The sequence below is a fragment of the Physella acuta genome, unplaced genomic scaffold (genome assembly GCF_028476545.2).
Source record: "Physella acuta isolate Inbredline_101_S28 unplaced genomic scaffold, ASM2847654v3 ptg000859l, whole genome shotgun sequence".
Lineage (NCBI taxonomy): Eukaryota > Metazoa > Mollusca > Gastropoda > Physidae > Physella > Physella acuta.
Genome location: NW_026732376.1, coordinates 154275 through 179772, shown reverse-complemented (window position 1 = coordinate 179772; position 25498 = coordinate 154275). Strand labels below are relative to the sequence as shown.

Here is a 25498-nt window from a genome sequence, read left to right as displayed (position 1 = left end):
ATACATTATATATATGCATATATATATGTATATATATATATGCATATAATTATATACATGTATATATACGCATATATATGCATATAATTATATACATATATATATATATATATATATATATATATATATATATATATATATATATATATATATATATATGTATATATATATATATATTTATATATGTATATATATTTATATATGTATATATATACAATTATATATATATATATATTTATATATGTATATATATACAATTATATATATATATATATATATATATATATACATATAATTATATATATACATATATAAATATATATATATACATCATAATATATATACATACATATAATATATACATATATATATATATATATATATATATATATATATATATATATATATATATATATATATATATATATATACACACACAACTCACCTAAACATTCCTCCTTCCAAAGATTTCGTGCCAGAAAGTTTTGTTCTGTTTTCGTAGTTCCCGTACAACATTTTATGGTGTAATAAATTTGCGTCCATGTCGTGATTCCAGTCCTTTTCCCATTTGTTTTATTTTTTGGAGAAAAAAACACATTAAACACAAAATTAAACACAAAATTAAACACAACTTTAAACACAACATTAAACACAACATTAAACACAACATTAAACACAAAATTAAACACAACATTAAACACAACATTAAACACAACATTAGACACAACATTAAACACAACATCACAAACAACATTGAAAACACTTATCCGTTCGTGTAATCTGTTCGAGTGACATTACACAGTATAAGCTCAATTCCACCTTGTTTACCAATTTCACGTGTCACACACCTCCAATTCCTCTTTAGTTGAGCGACGTCTTTAATGGGCCCCTCCTCTCCCCCCCCCCTCCCCAATGTAAAATTGCCTATACATGAGCTAACCTGTAGCATCATGATGTACTCTTTCATGGGCGGATCCTCTTTCTTCCTGACGATGAACGCTCCTATCAACCCCATAGACAGCTGAGTCCCTAGGTGTGAGTGGTACCAGAAGGAGCCCACGTGATCGGCCTTGAACCTGTAGGTGAACGTCTGACCCGGAAGTATTGGACACTGCAGAGAAGAGTTACACATACATACACAAACTGATCACGTGACGGAGGCTTATTCTACACTGTAGCCACCCCTACACTGACCTGTATGACTTAAGCTGACCTGTGTGACGTAAGCCACTCCTACACTGAATTGTATGACGCAAGTGCCCCTCCCCCTACATTGACCTGTATGACGCAAGTGCCCCTCCCCTACACTGACCTGTGTGACGCAAGTGCCCCTCCCCTACACTGACCTGTATGACGCAAGTGCCCCTCCCCTACACTGACCTGTATGACGCAAGTGCCCCTCCCCTATACTGACCTGTATGACGCAAGTGCCCTCCCCCTACACTGACCTGTATGACGCAAGTGCCCCTCCCTTATACTGACCTGTATGACGCAAGTGCCCTCCCCCTACACTGACCTGTATGACGCAAGTGCCCTCCCCCTACACTGACCTGTATGACGCAAGCGCCCGTACCCTACACTGACCTGTGTGACGTAAGCCACTCCTTCACTGACCTGTGTGACGTAATCCACCCCTACACTGACCTGTGTGACGTAATCCACCCCTACACTGACCTGTGTGACGTAATCCACCCCTACACTGACCTGTATGACGCAAGCCCCCCCACCCCCCTTCACTGACCTGCGTGACGTAAGCCACCCCTTCCACTGACCTGTGTGACATAAGCCACCCCGTCCATCCAAGGGGTTTGACGCTGCTGTAGACCATGCCAGTGAACGGACAGCCCCTCGCTCATCAGCTTGTTCTTCACGTGCACGATGACCGTTTGACCCTCGAACACCTAGCGGAGATACAACGTACTGGATGTTTGATAAGTCATAGCCAAAAATATAAATCATAGCCAAAAATATAAACCAGTTTATCTAAACGGGCGTTTCAGGTAGTCGGCCCTTATACAAATCGGTCCTTGCACCTACTTCTCTGGTCTTTACATCTACCTCTGGTCTTTACATCTACCTCAATAGTTGTCCCTTATAAGTAAGTAAGTAAAGTTTCCCTTTCAAACCTGAAGTAGAGTTCACTTGTTTCTGTGACGGGTATATGAAGAGATATGAAGAGATAGTGTGGTCAGCCGCCTTTACTTTTCCCAACGTGAGTTGGGTGGACTCAGGACGGTCTACTGACTTGAACCCGGATTCGAACTCGAGACTTACGGGTTAGCAGTCCAGCTCTCTACCGCTAGACCACTCCGTCCCATAGTTGTCCCATATACCTACTTCTCTATCAGCCCCTACATCTACCCCAATACGCAACCCTTATATCTACATCTTTAAGTGGCCCTTTCACCTACCTCAATAGGCGGCCCTGGCATTGTTTTGTTGACCACTATCACCAGCCGAGATTTCTCCCAGCCGTCCGCCGTGATGACGTGTATTGGGTCAATCGGTACTGCAGCGCTAGTGTTGGTGACGTCATATTTATACAGCTTCCCATTGGCTGGGTAGACGGCGTCTTTGTCGGCCATCATGGTGAGCTTGTTTTCAATCTCCAGCCAAAATTCACAGATTTGGTCTGACATAGAACACGTTGACCTGGCCAGGTCTGCACAAGTTGCCAGGACAACTATACAGGTTAGCGCAAAATTCCTGGGGGAAACGAATAATAATTTTAAAATTAAGAAAATTTAAATAATGTTGGGGAAATAAAAAAAAAAAGCAATTCGAACTCTGATTATTGATTTTCTTTTTGACACTATTATTAGACTGCAAAAAACTTTTGATATTGCTTATTACTACTTAGGGATCGTCCATAAATGATGTCACAATCGTAGAGGGGGGGGGGCGAAATTTTCTGACGGTGTGTGATGAGGGAGAGGGGTGGGGTGGGGGGGGGGGGGTGGGGGGTATTTTGCATTATAAAAAAGCAATGTTAGAAAACGAGTTCTAGCCGTTATTTCGCGTTTTAGAAAAGTGTTTGATAAATGTAATAGGGATTGATTAAAATACTCAATGTTCACAGAGTTCAGACAAGATTTCGGAAAAATATCGATCTTTAAAAAAAAAATTCAACTGCAATTTTGAGGTACGGAGGGGGGGGGGGTTGTAGGCTAAGGTGTGGCGTCATTTTAAGGGGGGGGGGTCTGGCTTGTTGTGATGAGGGGGAGGGGTGGGGGGGGGGGTATTTTGCATTATAAAAAAGCAATGTTAGAAAACGAGTTCTAGCCGTTATTTCGCGTTTTAGAAAAGTGTTTAATAAATGTAATAGGGATTGATTAAAATACTCAATGTTCACAGAGTTCAGACAAGATTTCGGAAAAATATCGATCTTTAAAAAAAAATTCAACTGCAATTTTAAGGTACGGAGGGGGGGGGGTTGTAGGCTGAGGTGTGGCGTCATTTTAAGGGGGAGGGTCTGACTTGTTGTGACGATGTGTGACGGAAAGGATGGGGTAGGTAAAAATCGTCAAAAAAAAAAGCTTGACGTCATTTATGGATTATCCTTTATTTAATTGTTTGGAAACATTTCATCTAGATCTATTTCATTGCCTAACAAAAGTGACAAAAATGGAGGATCTTCAAAAAAGAAACTGCTATGTCGTCTAAAAGTGTAACTAATATTTTTTTACACGAATCTTAATGCAAACAGAGTGAGAAGTCGGTATTTTGATTAGATCATTTGGTGTTCGTGTAAGTGTAGGTGTGTGTAGGAGTATGTGTTGGTATTGATATAGGTGTATATTTATTAAAATGGATAACCAAATAGATATGAAAAATGTCACCAGTTATTTTACAATTCCTAAGATGAAAGATGTTATTCAACACTACATAAGTAAATGTTTGAAATCGACAATAAACACATATTTAAAAAAAAAATCAAGTATTTTATTTATCTAGAATGTCTTCCAAATCGAGGTCGTTTTCATTCAAATCCGTTTGTGAAAAACACCGTTTATGCATATACTTTTATTAAGAAATTTCTTTAAATCCAATTAGCTAATCAAATAAAAAAATTCACAAACAGCTGCTTCAAACGTCATTAAAATACCTTTTTATTATACGCATGACAGTTGTTTACGAGGGACTTTGTGCAGCATCCAACACCATAAACATAAAGTGATTAACATTAACAAGCTGCAGTGTCCTACACAATCCTAAATTATCAGGCAGCAGCTGTTGTCAGGGTTGTGTATCTCGCTGTCAGCCTCGCTCAACGAAATGAGTTTGTTACAATTGATGGTTGCGATCGTGTGTGACGAATAGCACAAAACACAACGTTGTTGTTCTACATGGCAGGGTGTAGGTTGTTCTTTGATAGGTTTGAATAAGAACGAATACCGGATTTGAGAAACCAAGTTTTGTTCTATTCTACCAGGAAAAAAATCCCAGTATGGTATGGTTTACCTGTCTTGAGTTGTATTTCTGGGATGGCTTTAGTTGGAACTTGCATTGCAATAACCGGGTTTGGTAGAGTTAGTTTTATTTGTTTTATAATGTGACATTTTTTCGAACTGTGTCCATATAGTCATGGCATTTGGGTGTTTGGGAGATAGTAATAACCAATATATATATATATATATATATATATATATATATATATATATATATATATATATATATATATATATATATATATATATATATATATATATATAAAGAGAGAGAATATATTATATTATATATATATATATATATATATATATATATATATAAAGAGAGAGAATATATTATATATATATATATATATATATATATATATATATATATATATATATATATATGTATATATATATATATATATATATATATATATATATATATATATATATATAAAGAGAGAGAATATATTATATATATATATATATATATATATATATATAAAGAGAGAGAATATATTATATATATATATATATATATATATATATATATATAAAGAGAGAGAATATATTATATATATATATATATATATATTCTCTCTCTTTATATATATATATATATATATATATATATATATATAGCCTATACATGTGTATGTATTTATTTTCTGAGAACGTAGTGCATCACAACCTGAAGCACATCCTGCACCAAGCGTACCTTGCACTGCGAGCACTAACTTTTTATCAGACCGTCGTATCATGAGATATTTTTAAAAAAAAACGGATGTACTTAAACGGGATATCCCTTAGTGGTGGTCGGGGGCGTCCAATGAGCTTGTGTGGTCCGCTAAGTGGGTTTTATAAATATATTTCATCTACTTTAAAATTTGAGCTCCGACCTATTTCTTTAAAAAAAGTTTGACGTCCTGTCCTACTTAAAGTGTTGGACTTCGTGGTCGAATGGTAGAGCGTTCGACTGCTATCCCGAATGTCTCGAGTTCGGATCCCGGGCTCGAGTGTTTAGCAGAGGCTTAGCGACCCTTCCCGGCGCCCGGGGACAAACTTTCCATTTGCGTCCCCCCCCCCCATATATTTTTAGCGCAATTTCCATACTGGAATTGCGATTATTAATTCGTCATTTCTGGATGTGTGTCCGCAGCTTTACCGCAGCTTTAAGTCGTATCTCCTCCTCAACGAAGCAATATCGAGGACTAGTTCCAAAAGCAAATATGTTAAGCAAGTTCCGAGGATGATTGTGGGCCAAAAAAATTCCCGGAATTCCTTCCTGGATTTCCCGGAAAAGCAAAAAAAACTCGAAAAAATGCAGTTTTTGGCCCATATCTCGGCAACCAGACCACTTAGCGACTTGAAACATTTACATATTTATATTTGAAAGTTTTCAAAAATATCCTTTCGTTCGGTCACAATTTTTTTTTAAATTACATTAAACATAATACACTACAGTACTATATTGCAATATAGAGAGCGCGACAACTAAATACCCCTAAACGTCCGCAAATTTTTTTAAATCTCGTTAATAAATATTTTTTCTATTTTGTTTTGAATTATTAAAACTACTTGTGTTGCATTATTTATTTGCTGAATATATGATTTATCTCGATTTAAAATTGTTATGGATAACATAAGGAAATTGCGCTTAAATTGTCACTAGACTTTTTATTAACTTGTTTATATTTATAATGCAAAACTGCACCTAAAATGAGATTTTAATTTGTTTTTCCAACCCATTTTGGCGCCCCCTAAGGTCGGCGCCCGGGGACATATGTACCCCCTGCCCCCTTCGCTACGCCTCTGGTGTTTAGACGTCCTTAAATCCACCCGACTCTGATGGGTACCTGACTCAAGTTAGAGAAAGTAAAGGTGACTTTGACCCGGATACGAACTCGAGATTTTGCGGTTAGCAGTCTAGCGCTCTACCGCTATGCCACGCCGTCCCGTGCTTTATATCTTGGCCTAGATCAAGTTTGTTTGGAAACATTTTACTTACATATTGTGTACAAACTTTACTTACATATTGTGTAAAAAACTTCACTTACATATGGTGTAAAAACTTTACTTACATATTGTGTACAAACTGTGCTCACGTAATGTGTACAAACTTTACTTACATAGTGTGTACAAACTTTACTTACATATTGTGTACAAACTTTACTTACATATTGTGTACAAACTTTATTTACATATCGTGTACAAACTTTACTTACATATTGTGTACAAACTTTACTTACATATTGTGTACAAGCTTTACTTACATATTGTGTACACAATTTACTTACATATTGTGTACAAACTTTACTTATATTTTGATTGTGTACAAACTTTACTTACATATTGATTGTGTACAAACTTTACTTACATATTGATTGTGTACAAACTTTACTTACATATTGATTGTGTACAAACTTTACTTACATATTGATTGTGTACAAACTTTACTTACATAGCTCTCCGCGTCGTAGGAAACTGATGTATCTAGCGGTGAATTAAGAATTACTAACGACTCCCATCCGGCTATATTTAGCAACGGGATTTTCGGAGTTCCGTTTACCGGGAAAGTCACCACGTGACATCATTTAAGTACACTTCAGTTTACCCCTGCAATCATTTTTAAAAAAAGGGGGGGGGGGAGGGGGTGGACTAAATTTTCCGGGGGGGGGGGGGGGCAGGTAAAAGTATATTTTTACTTTATAAATTCTATTTCGTTTGGGGGTGGGAATAGAAGTTCTCAGGTTTGGAGGGGGGGGGGGGGGAGGAGAACCCGAAGAAATGCATGAAAGAGACTCTGGAAAAAAAAGTCAGAGAACAACTATCTATCAGCTGGTTTTGTGTCATCGAGAATATCCAAGTTTTGAACTCAATAGAAGAAGCTTTCTGTTTTCATGATATCCTCGCTCCGGTGCGTTATATGTTGTGCTGCAGTTATCTATCATGCAAGGAAACAGTCTACAGATAGTGACAGATATAAGAGGTAAATGTTTATAGATAGTGACAGATATAAGAGGAAAATGTATATAGATAGTGACAGATATAAGAGGTAAATGTCTATAGATAGTGACAGATATAAGAGGAAAATGTCTACAGATAGTGACAGATATAAGAGGTAAATGTCTATTGATAGTGACAGATATAAGAGGTAAATGTCTACAGATAGTGACATATTAAAGAGGAACATCTACATAACATGACAGCTAAAAGCAGCTACAATAAAGTAATTGAAAAAATTGTTATGAATGCAAAATGTGGATGAATAGGCTATAGATTAAAGTTGTTTTTTTTTTTAAATTTTCTAAACGCTCCATACAGGGAGGTAATTATCTTTTTGTAATCTGCTACACACAAGGGCGTGATCCGCTCTCTAAGGAAAATTATAGAAGCGTATTATATACGTGTTATATATATATATTTATATATAAACATATATATATATATATATATATATATATATATATATATATATATATATATATATATCAGTGGCGTAGCCAGGATCGTCTCAAGGGGGGGATTCCAATTTTTACCCGGGGACAAACTTTCGATTTGCACCCCCCCCCCTCAAACTTTTGATTTGCACCCCCCCCCCCTCAAACTTTCGATTTGCACCCCCCCCTCAAACTTTTGATTTGCACCTCCCCCCCCCCCCCTCAAACTTTCGATTTGCACCCCCCCTCATACTTTTTATATATACCGAGGGGTCTATGGGGGGGTTATGACCCCCCTAACCCCCCCCCCTGCCTACGCCACTGATATATATACATACATACATTTATATATACTTGTCGGCCAGGCCTTTCACTGGCCTTTGTGAAAACGTGTCTGTACAATACCGTGACTTGTGTTTTTATCAAGCATCACAGACTAGGCGCTACCCGGATTTAAGAAATATAATAAATCTCCAATTAAATGTCTATTAATTTTCTTAGCCTGTGTTTCTTGAAACTCAACAACGAGGCATTAAAAAAAAGCGGTAGATTTGGAAGTTACACCTGAAGCTGTATATGGATCCAATACCTTCATGGAAGTCGCAGTCATCAGTGGTTTCGGTAAAGCATTGGAGCTGATCCTTAACGTCAGCCTTTAAATATTTTTGTTGTTAAATCACATATCAACGCCATGGTCGGTTATTAGAGCACACAACTTGCAACCTCGAAAACTTCGAGTTCGGAGCATGTCAACGTCCTTGAGTCCACCCAGCTCTGATGGGCACCAGACTCACGTTAGGGGAAGTAATCGCGGCTGGCATTAAAAGCTGACCTTCATATGCCAAGGTCACCGAAATAACTGAAGTCTACCTGATGTACCCCCACGGACCCGCAATATTTAAAAGGGTGACTTTAATATACAGACGCCTGTAAATTTACTTGAGGAGATAAATCTAAGAAAAACCTAGGCTCTCAAATTGTTCGTAATAGTGGACGTGTCTAAAATTAGCAGCTACTCGTTTGATGTTATCTCTAAGGATGATGTTATCTTTAAGGACGATGATGTTATCTCTAAGGACGATGTTGCAAGTGTTTGATGATAAACTCAAGAACAATCCTTTTTACTTTCTCGTATATACGTAGTATAGAGAAAGTATTGTAATCGTGCAAAAAAAAAAATCGAGATTTTTACAAATCTCGACGTTTTACACCTCACTGATACGGAAAAACATAATTTTGCAATCTTGTCCGTATGTCTGTGTGTGTGTGTGTCTGTCTGTGTGTGTGTCTGTCCGTGTGTAAACACGATAACTTGAGTACCGTTACAGCTAGGTTGATGAAATTTCATATATAAGTATTTTATCAAAATCGTAGATCCGTATCAACTTTTGAGCGATTTCCGATAACCGGAAGTGGTACTTTTCCTACTTTGAATTTTTCAAAAGCCTATAACTTGAGTACTATTTCAGATAGATAAATGAAATTTCACATGTAAGTAAAAAATCTAATTCTCTACCTTCTGTTAAATTTTGAGTAATTTCCGTTGACTGGAAGTAGTAATTTACGCTACTTCCGATTTCTCAAAAAACTAATGTAAATTTTTAAAGTACTAATAATATTGCGCACTATTATACGCTTTTTTATTCGGCGTTTGCTTGGTGCGCAATGTTTTTTTTATGAGATTCTATTCTATTTTTAAAAGTTTAAGTATTTAAAATGGATTAAAAATCATAACTATATCCCCAGTTACCATCCCCTGTTGTTTTATATAAGAATATTCGAGAAAGTTTAGGGGAGATCACTACCGGTTTATTATAAGTACCACCACCAAGCATTTTTTTTAATATTAAAATTCTGTTATACGCCTTATTTGATTTTTTGCCATGCCCTCACAGCCTTTCATGTTGATTGCTCTAGTTAACCATTACTTCAGTTACTAACACATTACACATCATGTTCTGTAATCTCTATACCAGGATTTGAACCAGATAATGTAACCTACTCAATAGTGAAATTCTAAAACAAAAATGGTTGAACACTTTGTTGAGTAGGGAATTTATTCATCAAATACCAAATATTTTACTCTAAATTGTTTAAAGCTATGTAAAAAACAAAATATTTACATACATTCGTCAGGTAATAACGAGTATAAAACAAAGACAACAACAAATAAATTCAAGTTGTACGTATAGAAAAATGGCAATAGCACTAGTGTTAAATAGGACGATCCAGTAAACTTCGTAGTTTCAGCTCAAACAAAACATCCGCCTGCATCTCACTTTGGACCTTAAATTTCAGGTCAGAAATCCTTTCAGACAAAGATGGCCCCAGGATGTCGTCTTCTATGACGCCTTGTTGAGGAAAGAGAGGGGAGTTAAGCCTGGCGGTCAAGTTCTGTGGTGGGGTAACCTGCGTAGGCTGGGGTGTTTTAGCTCCCGCGCCACTGTGTCGACTGAGTGGGGTTGACGGGACCACCCACCTGACCGGCCTGACCCTGTCGTCGTCCCTGTAGATGGGCGTGACCTCTGTGGCCAGGAGGTGGTCGTGGCTGGGGGTGGTGGGCCTTGGTGGACCGTCCAGCAACAGGGACTTGAGGGTCTGTTCATATTTCAGGGCGGCGGCTCGTTCCTGTTCAAACTTGTCCTTCATAGCGAGCCAATCTGAGGACCCTGAATCTGTTACAACTGTTGAGTCAGATTTTCTCACTGTCAAAGGAAAGTGTTTTTTTTCCTAATCAATGAATAAACTTCAATGATAAATATTAAACGATGATCATACCTGTAGGATTACTCTATATTTTGTGTATGTTTATGAAGGATTATTTTGTAATACAGGAACATTTAATATGTGTGATGTATAATTTATGTAATGAATCCTCTTTGGACCTAGAGATCCATTGGGCAGATGAAGTAGTTCATACATTTCTTGGCGACAACATATTAAGAGGAGGTGTAATTAGCATTTTACCCAGCCGCCTTTACTTTACCTAACATGAGTTAGGTACCCATCAGAGCTGGGTGGACTAAGGGACATTCTACTGACTTGAACCTGGATTCGAACTTGAGAGTTTACGGTTAGCAGCCTAGCGCTCAACCGCTTAGGCCATGCTGTCCCACTCAATTTATTACATTATGGTTAAGTTTGTATTAAAATTACATTCAATCTACATTTTAAAAATTCCCAATGCACCAGCAATTTGTTTTAAAATTGCGCCCTAATACTTTGTGAGTTATAGGATTAAAATAAAAAGACTCTAAAAAACTCTATTATTTAATATAGCTTATAGTTTAAAAAGATTTGAAATATTGTGAATAGAATGTGTACCTGTAACGGTATTACTTTCACTCAGGTGTTGAGATGAATGGACGGTGGTAACGTTCACAGAATTTTTGCCACGGGCGGCTGCCTGTATAACTGTTGGTTTTATCTGCCCTATTTCTAAAGCAAGACAAAAAACTTTCATTAAACAAATGCTTATACAGGGTAAACCTTAATTTAACAGGTAACTGACAAGCTTTTAATAGCAACATCCTCGTGGTAACTATACTATATTTTTTTTTTAAAAAAAAGATGATAATAAAAAAAATTATGTAATGTTTGAATCTGAAATTGTGATCCTGATGGTTATAAATTATTTAACGTAGAAGTTAAGAACAAGAACCTGCTGTTTCTGTATCCCTCAAAGCATCCTCCCAAACTCTGGGTGGCTCCCAGTCATCTAGCTCATCCTCTTGATAGTACACTAGGACTTCCTCAAATTCTTCCTCTTTCTCATCCCCTTCATCCACTGTTTCATCAGCTTCTTCTTCCTGTGAAAGAAATGAAAGATTTTCATTGTTCAATTTTATTCATTGCTAGCTCTTAATGGCATAGTGATAGGTTCGTTTTGTTTTGCAAATAAACCTAAACTGACTTGATTCAACCCTCATAGTGACAGGACAGGCAAAGATAATAGTGCTGGGAAAATAATGGGATGGTAGAAAATTATAGTTTCCAATCCTTACTGATAGATATTTTATAAAATGACAACTTGTAAAATCAACTCACAGTAATATGAAACATGTCTAATACTACTGAGAAAAAATAAGAGTTTATATTAGTGTTAAAAATTTCATTCAGCTCAACAGACAGTAAATTTAGCCTAGGTAGTTACAAACCTCTATATTAGAAATTCTTTATAAGACAGATTCAGTATAAATGTATAACTTATTGGTCTCCTGATGGTAATATGTACAGTCCTGAGATAGTTACCAACCTCTATATAAGAAATTATTTATAAGACAGATTCAGTATAAACGTATAACTTACTGGTCTCCTGATGGTGATGTGTCCAGTCCTGAGGTAGTTACCAACCTCTATATAAGAAATTATTTATAAGACAGATTCAGTATAAACGTATAACTTACTGGTCTCCTGATGGTGATGTGTCCAGTCCTGAGATAGTTACCAACCTCTATATAAGAAATTATTTAAAAGATTCAGTATAAACGTATAACTTACTGGTCTCCTGATGGTGATATGTACAAGCCTGAGATAGTTACCAACCTCTATATAAGAATTTATTTAAAAGATTCAGTATAAACGTATAACTTACTGGTCTCCTGATGGTGATATGTACAGTCCTGAGGTAGTTACCAACCTCTATATAAGAAATTATTTAAAAGATTCAGTATAAACGTATAACTTACTGGTCTCCTGATGGTGATATGTACAAGCCTGAGATAGTTACCAACCTCTATATAAGAATTTATTTAAAAGATTCAGTATAAATGTATAACTTACTGGTCTCCTGATGGTGATATGTCCAGTCCTGAGGGTGACCATCCTGTAATGTATGCAGGCGTCAATAAAGTCAGTCCAGGCCATGTTCATGTAGGTTGGCTCACACGGGCCGTCTTCCATCACTAGCCAGCAGAACTGATCAAAGGTTTTCTTCACTCGCGAGAGAAGGGTGACAACTCTGTAAACAAGATCAACAGAAGCCTGATTTATAATGGCTAAAAGGACATGTGTCATAACAGTGCCCAAGACGATTTTTAAAAATTAGGGTTTAACAAAAATTATTTCAGAATTTGAAAATAAAATTTAAAACAAGATAGTTTTAATTTGTTTTAACTTTTAGTAATGATAATTAATATTTTATGAAATATCTGAAAACTATGTATAGTTTTGAAGCTATAAGTAAATTTGGTAATACATAACATGTTAAAATGTATTACCAATAAATAAAAGATAGTTAACTACAGAAAAATTACTACATTTAAGAATGGGTTAAAACGTGAAAGCAATATATTATATTATGGTTAACTACATAAATATTTACTACATGTAGGAAAATGTTAATACGTGAAAGCAATAAATTATATTATGCAATAAATTATATTATGGTTAACTACAGAAACATTTACTATATGTAGTAAAGGTTAAAATGTGAAAACAATAAACGATATAATGGTTAAAGGTTAAAATGTGAAAACAATAAATGATATAATGGTTAACTAGATAAAGATTGACTACAAAAAGAAATGGTGACTGACTGTTGGAATAGCTTGATCTTGGCTGAGCCGCTGTCTTTCTTGGTGAGGTTGTGGATGTAAGACCAGACATCTTCACATACAGTGGACCAGCTCTCTGCCTCCATGTCACTGTAGCGAAAGTAGGGCAGCCTCACTTTGGCTATCAGCTCATTGAGGTCACACAGATGGCCTTCAGTGTTCCATACGGACTGAATATCTTCTAAAAAAAAATTTAATTCAAATTACAAAAGGGTAAGAAAACAATGTAACAATTGTTTACTTGATTAACAAATATATAAATATATATATTTGCCACATGTATTAAATGAATATCTTACACATTTACTGTATGGATTGGTAACTTTTATAATTGTTTAGTGACAAAAATAAATTTTACTTAACTGATGAAACTAATTAGAGCTGAATGGATAAAAAAAGTCTTAAAAGATCTAAATCAAAACCCAAGATTTAAACTTGGAATCTCAATAATCAAATCCCAGAATTAGATATCTAACTAAAACTAAACAATTTGTATCCAATCCTACTTTTATTGGAGCTGTCGTCAAATTCTGGTGCAGGCCACGACATGTCAGTGAGTGAACCAGTTGCAGCTGTCATGGCTGTGTGTTCAATGACATCATTGTAGAGGGAGAGGAGAGTGTTGGGGGACTGTAGGTATAAAAATATAATTGTGTATTTTGTTTAGGTTTGGCACCAAAGATAATGATAAATGTATAATCCAATTTTTTTATTTAAGTTTGACATCAAGATAAATTTATAAACTGAGTGAGAGGAGTGTGTTGGGGGATTGTAATATAATCCAATGCTTTATTTCAGTTTGACCCAAAAAAGAAGGCAAATGTAAATCTATATATATAATTCTCTTCTGGGAGACGCTAGAAAACAAGCTGTAAGCACGCCTTGCAGTCCCCTCTCTTCTTCACTAGGCATAAATCAATTCCCCCACCCCAACATGGTCTGGTGAGCGGTGGTTCACGCTAAATGTTTATAATCATAGAGCCGGGTTTAGTGACTCCTATTAGGGGCAGATACTTTAGTTTGAAACTATTTAAAACTTAGGGGAGGGGATTAAGAGGAGGCTGCTTTCACGGGGGGGGGGGGGGAAAGGGGGGGGGGGTTATCGTCCTTAACGACCAACTGATAGTATTTTAAAGCAAATATTTTCAGTGACAACATTGGTACTGTCGAATTCACAAATTATGAATTACTGAAAAGTAGAAAATAAAACAACTAAATAGCAGCGTATGATACGGCTCGTTTATATTAAAAAGAAAACAAACAATAAAAGAGGTTATAAGCTTTGAGTAAATATTGTATATTTGGAAACAATATATAAGTTTGCAAAATCAAATCCATTGCTCCACATTTGTCTTAGTCCACACTGGTCTGAAAGGTAATCTATTTAGTCAGGAAAAAGTAAATGTGGTTGGGCATAGTGCTGACCCTTTGTATGAAAAGGAAAAGCAGTAACTACCCGAATATCAGGTTTGAAAAAGAACATACTTTGCTGAAGATAAATTATACATATGCATAATCTCAGGTTGTCTAGAGATGTTAAATCTGAAAGACAACGAAACTTTGTTGAATATATGTGTTTATCTAGGACTATATTCACAACAAATGTACCTGGTGCAACAGCTGATGCTTCGTCCTGGTGCGCAGGTCTTGGTACACAGGGGCCTTGAAAAACTCAACCACTGCATCTTCTATGTAGTCTGACACTGGTTTCACACGAAGTTTGGGAGGTGGGGGGAAGTTATTGGCAGCAAAGTGGAGACAGTTTGTCAGCTGGAAAATGGTGGTTAAAATTTAGATAAGTATTTAAACACAATAGTATATTCTATTTAGTGACAAAATGAAAAATACTAGTTTTAAAAAAGAAATCTATTAAAGATATACAACACATAAAATTATCTTGGGACATTAATTTAAAATTATATTATTTATTAAAATGTAAAGTAGAATTAAAAAATTATATAACGAGACAATCATTTTTTAATTTGAAGACAATTAACATCATTATCTCCCTTACCTGTACTGTCCAGTCATCAAAGTGTTCCAACAATCTTTCTCTGCTGCTGACCAATGGCTGAGCTATGTGCACAGCAGACAAACAATTTTGCTGATGGAGTGAGTTCAGCTCAAGCTTCTCGTCAAGGACTTCCAGGGAGACTTCATCTTGGCTGACCCTGGGAACAATGATTATCAATGGCACTGCAGGATCTCGGCGTTTCTGCTTTACCAGCTGATGTAGTCTCTTTCTGTCCTTTTGCCATATACTTTCCTGTAATGTATCAAAAGGTTTTAATAGTTACAAGAGTTATAGGTACGTAAATTTTGAAAAATAATGTGAATGATAGTTAAAAATATTTGTTCATATTTGCTGTTATTAAAAAAAAAAATCTACATTTTAATAAAATAACAATTTAATAATAAAGACATAGTTCTAAAACAGGATTTATTTTGAAAATGTGGAATAAGGAAATCTTGTTACAAAGTGGTAGGTAATTCATAGAGATCAAGAAATAATATTTTTTTAGTTTAGTTTTGAATATATTTTCAATAACAGAAAACTGAATAACAAATTATTATTTAAATGAAGATTCTTTCACATTACTTTTATAGAGTTTTTCATCAATGGATCTTCTGTGTTTGAGGTAATAAACAGTAGAGCACTTGTTCCTTTAAGCACATCCTTTTTGAGTACATCAAGCTCCTGTATATCATTCCAGACCCCACGAAAGTAGCGGACACACAGGCCCAGTGATGTGGCTGAAAACCTTTGACTGGTCAGTTTTTTATGCTGGAGCGTCAGGACTTGGCCCTGCAGATAATAGTAACAATATTTTCATCATTCACTCTAAACAACATCGTAACTCTTCTTTACCTCTTCATTAAACATGGCCACAGTGGAGAAAATGGTTTTATTCTACTGTCATTAATCTCTTACTTAACACACTTCATCCTTTACTGCTCTTTAAGGAGCATTGGTCTAACACAAACCAGCTAAACAGGAGGTACTTTTTAACACTCTAATTCAGACCCACTCTGAATACACTCTGTATACACTAAAACTGGATGCTTGAAACCATGACTTTCAGGACCTAACCCTAACCAAATTAATTTATTCTAAAATAAGCAAAATTAAATGTAAATAAACTAAAAAAAAACCAACTGAATGACAGATATAAACCTGATAGGGTGGGGTTTGCTTCAGAAGGTTCTCCCTATCATTATAAACTAAAAAAAAACCAACTGAATGACAGATATAAACCTGATAGGGTGGGGTCTGCTTCAGAAGGTTCTCCCTATCATTATAAACTTAAAAAACCAACTGAATGACAGATATAAACCTGATAGGGTGGGGTCTGCTTCAGAAGGTTCTCCCTATCATTATAAACTAAAAAAAAAACCAACTGAATGACAGATATAAACCTGATAGGGTGGGGTCTGTTTCAGAAGGTTCTCCCTATCATTATAAACTAAAAAAAAAAAAACTGAATGACAGATATAAACCTGATAGGGTGGGGTCTGCTTCAGAAGGTTCTCCCTATCATTATAAACTAAAAAAAAAACAACTGAATGACAGATATAAACCTGATAAGGTGGGGTCTGCTTTAGAAGGTTCTCCCTATCATTATAAACTAAAAAAAAAAACAACAGAATGACTGATATAAACCTGATAGGGTGGGGTTTGCTTTAGAAGGTTCTCCCTATCATTATAAACTAAAAGAAACACAACAGAATGACGGATATAAACCTGATAGGGTGGGGTCTGAAGGTTCTCCCTATCATTATAAACTAAAAAAAAAACCAACTGAATGACAGATATAAACCTGATAGGGTGGGGTCTGCTTTAGAAGGTTCTCCCTATCATTATAAACTAAAAAAAAAACAACAACAGAATGACAGATATAAACCTGATAGGGTGGGGTCTGCTTTAGAAGGTTCTCCCTATCATTATAAACTAAAAAAAAAACAACAACTGAATGACAGATATAAACCTGATAGGGTGGGGTCTGCTTCAGAAGGTTCTCCCTATCATTATAAACTAAAAAAAAACCAACAGAATGACTGATATAAACCTGATAGGGTGGGGTCTGCTTTAGAAGGTTCTCCCTATCATTATAAACTAAAAAAAAAACAACAACAGAATGACAGATATAAACCTGATAGGGTGGGGTCTGCTTCAGAAGGTTCTCCCTATCATTATAAACTAAAAGAAACACAACTGAATGACGGATATAAACCTGATAGGGTGGTGTCTGCTTTAGAAGGTTCTCCCTATCATTATAAACTAAAAAAAAACCACTGAATGACAGATATAAACCTGATAGGGTGGGGTTTGCTTCAGAAGGTTCTCCCTATCATTATAAACTTAGAAAACCAACTGAATGACAGATATAAACCTGATAGGGTGGGGTTTGCTTTAGAAGGTTCTCCCTATCATTATAAACTAAAAGAAACACAACAGAATGACGGATATAAACCTGATAGGGTGGGGTCTGAAGGTTCTCCCTATCATTATAAACTAAAAAAAAACCAACTGAATGACTGATATAAACCTGATAGGGTGGGGTCTGCTTTAGAAGGTTCTCCCTATCATTATAAACTAAAAAAAAAAAACAACAACAGAATGACAGATATAAACCTGATAGGGTGGGGTCTGCTTTAGAAGGTTCTACCTATCATTATAAACTAAAAAAAAAACAACAACTGAATGACAGATATAAACCTGATAGGGTGGGGTCTGCTTTAGAAGGTTCTCCCTATCATTATAAACTAAAAAAAAAAAAAACTGAATGACAGATATAAACCTGATAGGGTGGGGTCTGCTTCAGAAGGTTCTCCCTATCATTATAAACTAAAAAAAAAACAACAACTGAATGACAGATATAAACCTGATAGGGTGGGGTCTGCTTCAGAAGGTTCTCCCTATCATTATAAACTAAAAAAAACACAACAGAATGACAGATATAAACCTGATAGGGTGGGGTCTGCTTCAGAAGGTTCTCCCTATCATTATAAACTAAAAACAACAACTGAATGACAGATATAAACCTGATAGGGTGGGGTCTGCTTCAGAAGGTTCTCCCTATCATTATAAACTAAAAACAACAACTGAATGACAGATATAAACCTGATAGGGTGGGGTCTGCTTTAGAAGGTTCTCCCTATCATTATAAACTAAAAAAAAAACTGAATGACAGATATAAACCTGATAGGGTGGGGTCTGAAGGTTCTCCCTATCATTATAAACTAAAAAAAAACCACTGAATGACAGATATAAACCTGATAGGGTGGGGTTTGCTTCAGAAGGTTCTCCCTATCATTATAAACTAAAAAAAAACCACTGAATGACAGATATAAACCTGATAGGGTGGGGTCTGCTTCAGAAGGTTCTCCCTATCATTATAAACTAAAAAAAAACAAACTGAATGACAGATATAAACCTGATAAGGTGGGGTCTGCTTTAGAAGGTTCTCCCTATCATTATAAACTAAAAAAAAACCAACTGAATGACAGATATAAACCTGATAGGGTGGGGTCTGCTTCAGAAGGTTCTCCCTATCATTATAAACTTAAAAAAACCAACTGAATGACAGATATAAACCTGATAGGGTGGGGTCTGCTTTAGAAGGTTCTCCCTATCATTATAAACTTAAAAAACCAACTGAATGACAGATATAAACCTGATAGGGTGGGGTCTGCTTCAGAAGGTTCTCCCTATCATTATAAACTAAAAAAAAAAACCAACTGAATGACAGATATAAACCTGATAGGGTGGGGTCTGCTTTAGAAGGTTCTACCTATCATTATAAACTAAAAAAAAAAAAACAGAATGACAGATATAAACCTGATAGGGTGGGGTCTGCTTCAGAAGGTTCTCCCTATCATTATAAACTAAAAAAAAAAAAAACAGAATGACGGATATAAACCTGATAGGGTGGGGTCTGCTTCAGAAGGTTCTCCCTATCATTATAAACTAAAAAAAAAACAGAATGACGGATATAAACCTGATAGGGTGGGGTCTGCTTCAGAAGGTTCTCCCTATCATTATAAACTAAAAAAAAAAAAAACAGAATGACGGATATAAACCTGATAGGGTGGGGTCTGCTTCAGAAGGTTCTCCCTATCATTATAAACTAAAAAAAAACAAAACAGAATGACAGATATAAACCTGATAGGGTGGGGTCTGCTTCAGAAGGTTCTCCCTATCATTATAAACTAAAAAAAAAAACAACAGAATGACGGATATAAACCTGATAGGGTGGGGTCTGCTTTAGAAAGTTCTCCCTATCATAAACTAAAAACAAACAAACTGAATGACAGATATAAACCTGATAGGGTGGGGTCTGCTTTAGAAGGTTCTACCTATCATTATAAACTAAAAAAAAAAACTGAATGACTGATATAAACCTGATAGGGTGGGGTCTGCTTTAGAAGGTTCTACCTATCATTATAAACTAAAAAAAAACTGAATGACAGATATAAACCTGATAGGGTGGGGTCTGCTTTAGAAGGTTCTACCTATCATTATAAACTAAAAAAAAACTGAATGACAGATATAAACCTGATAGGGTGGGGTCTGCTTTAGAAGGTTCTACCTATCATTATAAACTAAAAAAAAACTGAATGACAGATATAAACCTGATAGGGTGGGGTCTGCTTTAGAAGGTTCTACCTATCATTATAAACTAAAAAAAAACTGAATGACAGATATAAACCTGATAGGGTGGGGTCTGCTTTAGAAGGTTCTACCTATCATTATAAACTAAAAAAAAACTGAATGACAGATATAAACCTGATAGGGTGGGGTCTGCTTTAGAAGGTTCTACCTATCATTATAAACTAAAAAAAAACTGAATGACAGATATAAACCTGATAGGGTGGGGTCTGCTTTAGAAGGTTCTACCTATCATTATAAACTAAAAAAAAACTGAATGACAGATATAAACCTGATAGGGTGGGGTCTGCTTTAGAAGGTTCTACCTATCATTATAAACTAAAAAAAAACTGAATGACAGATATAAACCTGATAGGGTGGGGTCTGCTTTAGAAGGTTCTACCTATCATTATAAACTAAAAAAAAACTGAATGACAGATATAAACCTGATAGGGTGGGGTCTGCTTTAGAAGGTTCTACCTATCATTATAAACTAAAAAAAAACTGAATGACAGATATAAACCTGATAGGGTGGGGTCTGTTTCAGAAGGTTCTCCTTATCATTATTTCGGCACAGCTTAGCTTTAACCCAGTTGACAAAGTAATCCTTCTCTATGGTGGAGTGTGCACTGTCAGGCACTGAGACCGCAAGCTTCCACTGGAGAATAGCTGTATCAGATTCTAAAGAGAACAAGTCAAAAGATAAACAATCATTAAGTATAAAGACTTTTAAAACAACACCACTAAACAAACCTTACTCAAATGAACATCAAGATAAACAAAGTTTTCTACAGTATTCTAAAAGGGGTAATAAAAACTGTATTTATGCAGTGGAGGGGAGGAAATCATTCTGACAAAGAATATAAAAGGGTTTTATTTTACTACATTTTTAATAATACTTCTATTTGTTTTTAATAAAATTCTCACGAGGCTCTGATTAGAATGATAAAAACCAACCTAACCTATGATTCTTTCACTTCTCCAGAACTGGAATGATCTCTGCAGCTGAGGGCCAACTATTTCAGTCAGATCTAATGGCCGCCACATCAAGAGATTGGTCAACATTTTACGAGCTGATGCCATGGACAAACGTGTGGAGAGATGGAGCTGCTGCTGTATAATCTCCATTGGGGACTCAATGCTAAGTTTTGCACTGAAAGTACACGATACATTGGATGTTATGTAGGCTTCTTGACTAAACAAAGTAATAATTTTCTTATTATAAGACCATAAAAATTGGAACTGTCTTTACATAGAAAGGTTTCTAACATTATGTGTTCATTTTAAAAATTCCTATTTAACCTCAATGCAACAAGCGTTTTCATCTATTTAGACAGGTAGGAATTGTAGTCCAGGGATTAATTATATGCTCTTTAGATTAATAATTACAAATACTTCATATTAAGAAACAAAAATTTTACAGCAAATTGCACTCGAAAATTTCATTTGCAAATTACTAACAAAAATGTGATAACAAGCATTGTTGACAAACAAAAAACTAAAAAGAAGCATATCTGTAATATTTTTTTTACATTTAAAAATGTTTGACCATAAATGGACTATTTTTTAAAAAGGCTGAACAGGACTGTAGAAATGCCAGGCCAAAATAAACTGGTACCTTTCACCAACAAAGAAAGACTTGTGGGAGATTCTGTTGTCTGGCCTATCTGGCATAAGTGAATGTAGCTGTTCTGTTGTTGTCTTGGTGGGTGGTGGGCCACTAGGGAAGTCTAGCATTGACCTTTTTATCTTCACACAGGAGACATACTTGGCTTTCCATCTCTGGAACACAGCAAGAAAAACTCATTTGGTTATAATAGAATCATCCTTTAAATATGCAGGTCGAAATGAAGTATTTAAACAGTTATCTGCTGAGCTCACTGCCAAAAATAAATTCAGGGCTAGGGTTAAGGGTGGTGTTACTAGTAAAAAAATAGTTGTGAAATGTTTTCAATTACCAACAAGAGGTAGTTGTGTTTTATATTTTAAATGTACGTCTCATCAGAACTAGCTTCCACTCCTGTATTGCAGCAAAAAGAGGCTAGGCATAGGTGTCACACCAGGGTTTTAAGATGAATGTTATTTTTATCAAGTCAAGTACCCTTTTGAACTTTATGGTCCATGGGCAGGTTAAGTTGAGTAGACCTAATTCAATGATTTCCACTTTTTGTGGTGCCCCAGCTGTGATGGGGATCTAGCGTGAGTCAGGTACCCATCAGAACGTAAGTCAGGTACCCATCAGACCTGGTTCTATGGACTCGAGAGTTTCAGGTTAGCTGTCAAACGCTTTACCATTCTACCATGCTGTGACTAAGTTTATTGCACGCATGTAAAAAAAAGGGAGCAGGGCATTAGCTCCTGTTCCTTACATCCCCAGTACTAAAAATAAAGTCTGCGGAAGGACACTTTACACCCCCTCCCATGGAAGATTACCAATCTATCTTATACCAAATAGAGTAAGTTAGGGATACGAATAGAAATAGAGATGGTTTGTGTTAGGTATAGTGAGATGGATAGGGATAGGTATAACATGTATTCCCAGGAATGGGGGAATTAATAAAGAGTGGGGTAATTGACAAAGGTGGGTTCAATGTCCTAGACCTGTTAAAAAAAAAATCTGCAAAATAAAAATTAATTTTTAAAAGAAATGTAATATAAACCTGTAAAATTCTTCTGCATCGAATGGCTTCCACACATTTGAGGGTGGCATCCAGTCTCTCTCTTTTAGCTACAACATCCAGATCATAGACTTCTTGAGCAACATGGGAGAGAACCTCATCCACCACATTCCTCACTAGATCATCCCTGTAGGCTTGGCTGTGTAGTTCCACTGACTTCTTGTGTAGGGTGGCGTTCACAACTCTGTCAAGGCAAACAGTTTGTAAATAACAACAAGCATGTTTGACAAAATGAAACTGGATGAATAAGAAAAAAAAATTATGTTTTAAAAAATATATTTTTTAGTGAAAAATTTTAAAGTGCAAAAATAAATAGCACTATAGTATTTTAATAATGATGGGAAAGCTAGGCCTAGGTGTAGAGAGCTAGGCTGCTAACCCGAAACTCTTGAGTTTGAATCCAGGTTCAAGTCAGTAGAATTGAGTCCACCCAGTTCTGATGGGTACCAAACTCATGTAAGGGAAAACAAAGGCTACTGGTCATAGTGCTGATCACACTATCCCTTCATATTCAGAGGTCTCTGAAACAGATGAACTCTACTTCATCTGCCCCATGTCTTGGGCATGAACGGGAGAAAGATTTTAATAATGATAAAATATAATTGGTGAATTGAGTTTACCACTTTAGACCTGTTAATTAAATTTCAAAACAATTTCAAAACAATAAAAAAACAAGATGCTTTTTATACTAAGATAATAATCACCTCATTTCAGAAGCTGCAACATCTTTCACCATACCAGATACAGTGTCCTCAACAATGTCATCACAGAGAGCACTGAACACACGCTGTCTCTGCTGGACCATTTCTTCATGGAGTTTCTTCTTCAGGCTCTCCTCTTCTTCAGCAAAAACATTCAGGGCTATTTCACTGTTCAACATTGACAGACACACAGGGTTAGAAGTTCATCATTTTTATAACTGCTAAAGAGGATTTTTAAAAAAACAAAATCTGATGAAACAAAACTGAGGCTTTTCTCTGAGTAGTGAGGTAACATTCCTTTCCATAATTATTTTTCCTGTACTAAGTGGTTTTCTAAGAGTAAGTCCTATCTGTCCTCACTTCCCTTTTTTAAATTCATGTGTCATTCCTTACAGATCTCCTATAAACTTCTCTCTGAGGTAGTGTCCAGTCAATTTATTTTTCTATGTGTCTTATGGATTTATTAATAAAACACTGGAGTTTATTTGCTGATACATGTTTCACATTCCTGAGCAATATAGCGAAATATCTTAAATTTGTAATCAAGATTATGTGTATTTCTTAACATCGCCATTGAAATCTACACTTGTTTAAACATAAGGATAGTGTGTCTTTCTGCAGCAATTCTGTATATGTCGATATGTATTTTAATAGTAGTGGGTACCTTAATGCTTCCTTGACATGGAAATTGAAACATACACTCCTTTAAAAATAAGAATAGTGTCTCACTATAGCCATTCTGTATATGTCAATACTTATTTGTTAATAGCAGTGGTTACCTCAATGCTTCCTTGATATGGCAGTTGAAATCTACACTGGTTTAAACATAAAGAATAGTGTCTTACTGTAACAATTCTGTAAATGTCAATACTTATTTATTAATAGCAGTGGTTACCTCAATGCTTCCTTGACTGTGGACTGAACTATCTCATCAAGCTGTGCAGCAACTACACCTGTCTCAGCAGCCACTTCAGTGGCGATGTCTAGTATATTGGCATCTATTACTTCAAGGATTATTGTTCTTGCTAGGCTTTTTATAACCTAAAATAAAAGTATGGTCATTTTATATTCATATTTTTAGCATAGATATACAAACAAAAAGTGTTTTAATTACAAATTTTGTATAAAATATTCCTTTGATTGAACAGCTTAACTGTATTTTTCTTAAAGCATGGTGATGTCATTACAATGATACTTTTAAGTTTTAGCATAGAAAAAAATATCAATAAAGATTTTCAAAAAAAAGAATTTTGCTTTAAAAGGTTATATAATTTATTTAATCAAAAAGTTTAACTGCATCTTTCCTAAAGCATGTTGATGTCATAAAATTTAAAACAAATTTCTACATGTGTTCATTAACACTGTGAGTTTTAAAACCCAAACGACTATGACGAATAACAACAGTTGTCTTGTTACCTCTATAGAGACTGGTGCATTTTCTGGCCGAACTTCAGGCACAATGCGTAGACATGGTTCTTCATTGTGGCTTGTCTGGTCCACAGCACTTGATTTAAGAAGGCCACTAGAAGCTGAGAAAGGGAAGAAGACAATTTTAGTGATTAATTGATTTAAACAAAAAATGTGGTTTTGAGCTTGTGTTCATAACTTTCTAGATTAGATGAATTCCTGAATTTCAAACTTAGTAGATTGTATTCTAGAAAAGCCAGTAAAATGTGACTTTCCATTTTTATTTAATACTAAACAATCAGGATTTAAAGAGCCATGTGTGTAACCTCAAATATTTTTTAAAGCTTAGAAAGGATCCATACCTATGGCCTCCTGAAAATCATGGGACATTATAAAAACACCATCTTGGTCAAAGCTTGAGGATGGGGTGGATAAAATTATGTGTGGTAAGGGTGCCCCATTAATGACCTGTGAATTACAAAAAGTGCTTGATTAAAATCTTTTTCACTGTAAATGCTACAACTGATACAAGAAACATAAAATACAATATTTTTGTTAATAATAATTTTAGTTCTCACACAAAAATAATCACATAAAACTGTAGTTATGACCATCATCTTAAATAAGTACCATAT

At 35.5% G+C, this 25498-nt stretch overlaps 2 protein-coding genes across 4 annotated transcripts in view; both read right to left on the bottom strand.

The window, feature by feature from the left end:
* Positions 1-445: 445 nt before the first annotated feature.
* On the bottom strand, positions 446-2700 carry LOC131952197 (uncharacterized; the record flags this gene model as incomplete). Its single annotated transcript, XM_059314764.1, has 4 exons — positions 2412-2700; positions 1773-1901; positions 941-1111; positions 446-558 (listed from the first exon to the last, which is right to left on the bottom strand). Coding segments are annotated over exons 1-4 (641 nt in total), but the record flags the coding sequence as incomplete, so codon positions are not given.
* Positions 2701-9922: 7222 nt separating this feature from the next.
* The window catches only part of LOC131952199 (germinal-center associated nuclear protein), a 28505-nt gene continuing 12929 nt past the window's right edge, over positions 9923-25498 (bottom strand). For 2 of the 3 annotated variants that reach the window (XM_059314766.1, XM_059314765.1), the window contains exons 17-33: positions 25226-25331; positions 24873-24985; positions 24352-24497; positions 23460-23624; positions 22738-22939; positions 21696-21859; positions 21040-21230; positions 20601-20758; positions 16028-16234; positions 15443-15694; positions 15037-15198; positions 13935-14058; positions 13411-13609; positions 12656-12833; positions 11535-11682; positions 11198-11311; positions 9923-10578 (exon numbers count right to left, since the gene is read on the bottom strand). In XM_059314766.1, coding sequence (XP_059170749.1) covers positions 10088-10578; positions 11198-11311; positions 11535-11682; positions 12656-12833; positions 13411-13609; positions 13935-14058; positions 15037-15198; positions 15443-15694; positions 16028-16234; positions 20601-20758; positions 21040-21230; positions 21696-21859; positions 22738-22939; positions 23460-23624; positions 24352-24497; positions 24873-24985; positions 25226-25331 — 3120 coding nt within the window. In that variant the 3' untranslated portion in view covers positions 9923-10087. The remainder of the gene's footprint in view (positions 10579-11197; positions 11312-11534; positions 11683-12655; positions 12834-13410; positions 13610-13934; positions 14059-15036; positions 15199-15442; positions 15695-16027; positions 16235-20600; positions 20759-21039; positions 21231-21695; positions 21860-22737; positions 22940-23459; positions 23625-24351; positions 24498-24872; positions 24986-25225; positions 25332-25498) is intronic. The other variant, XM_059314767.1, reaches the window with a different exon arrangement.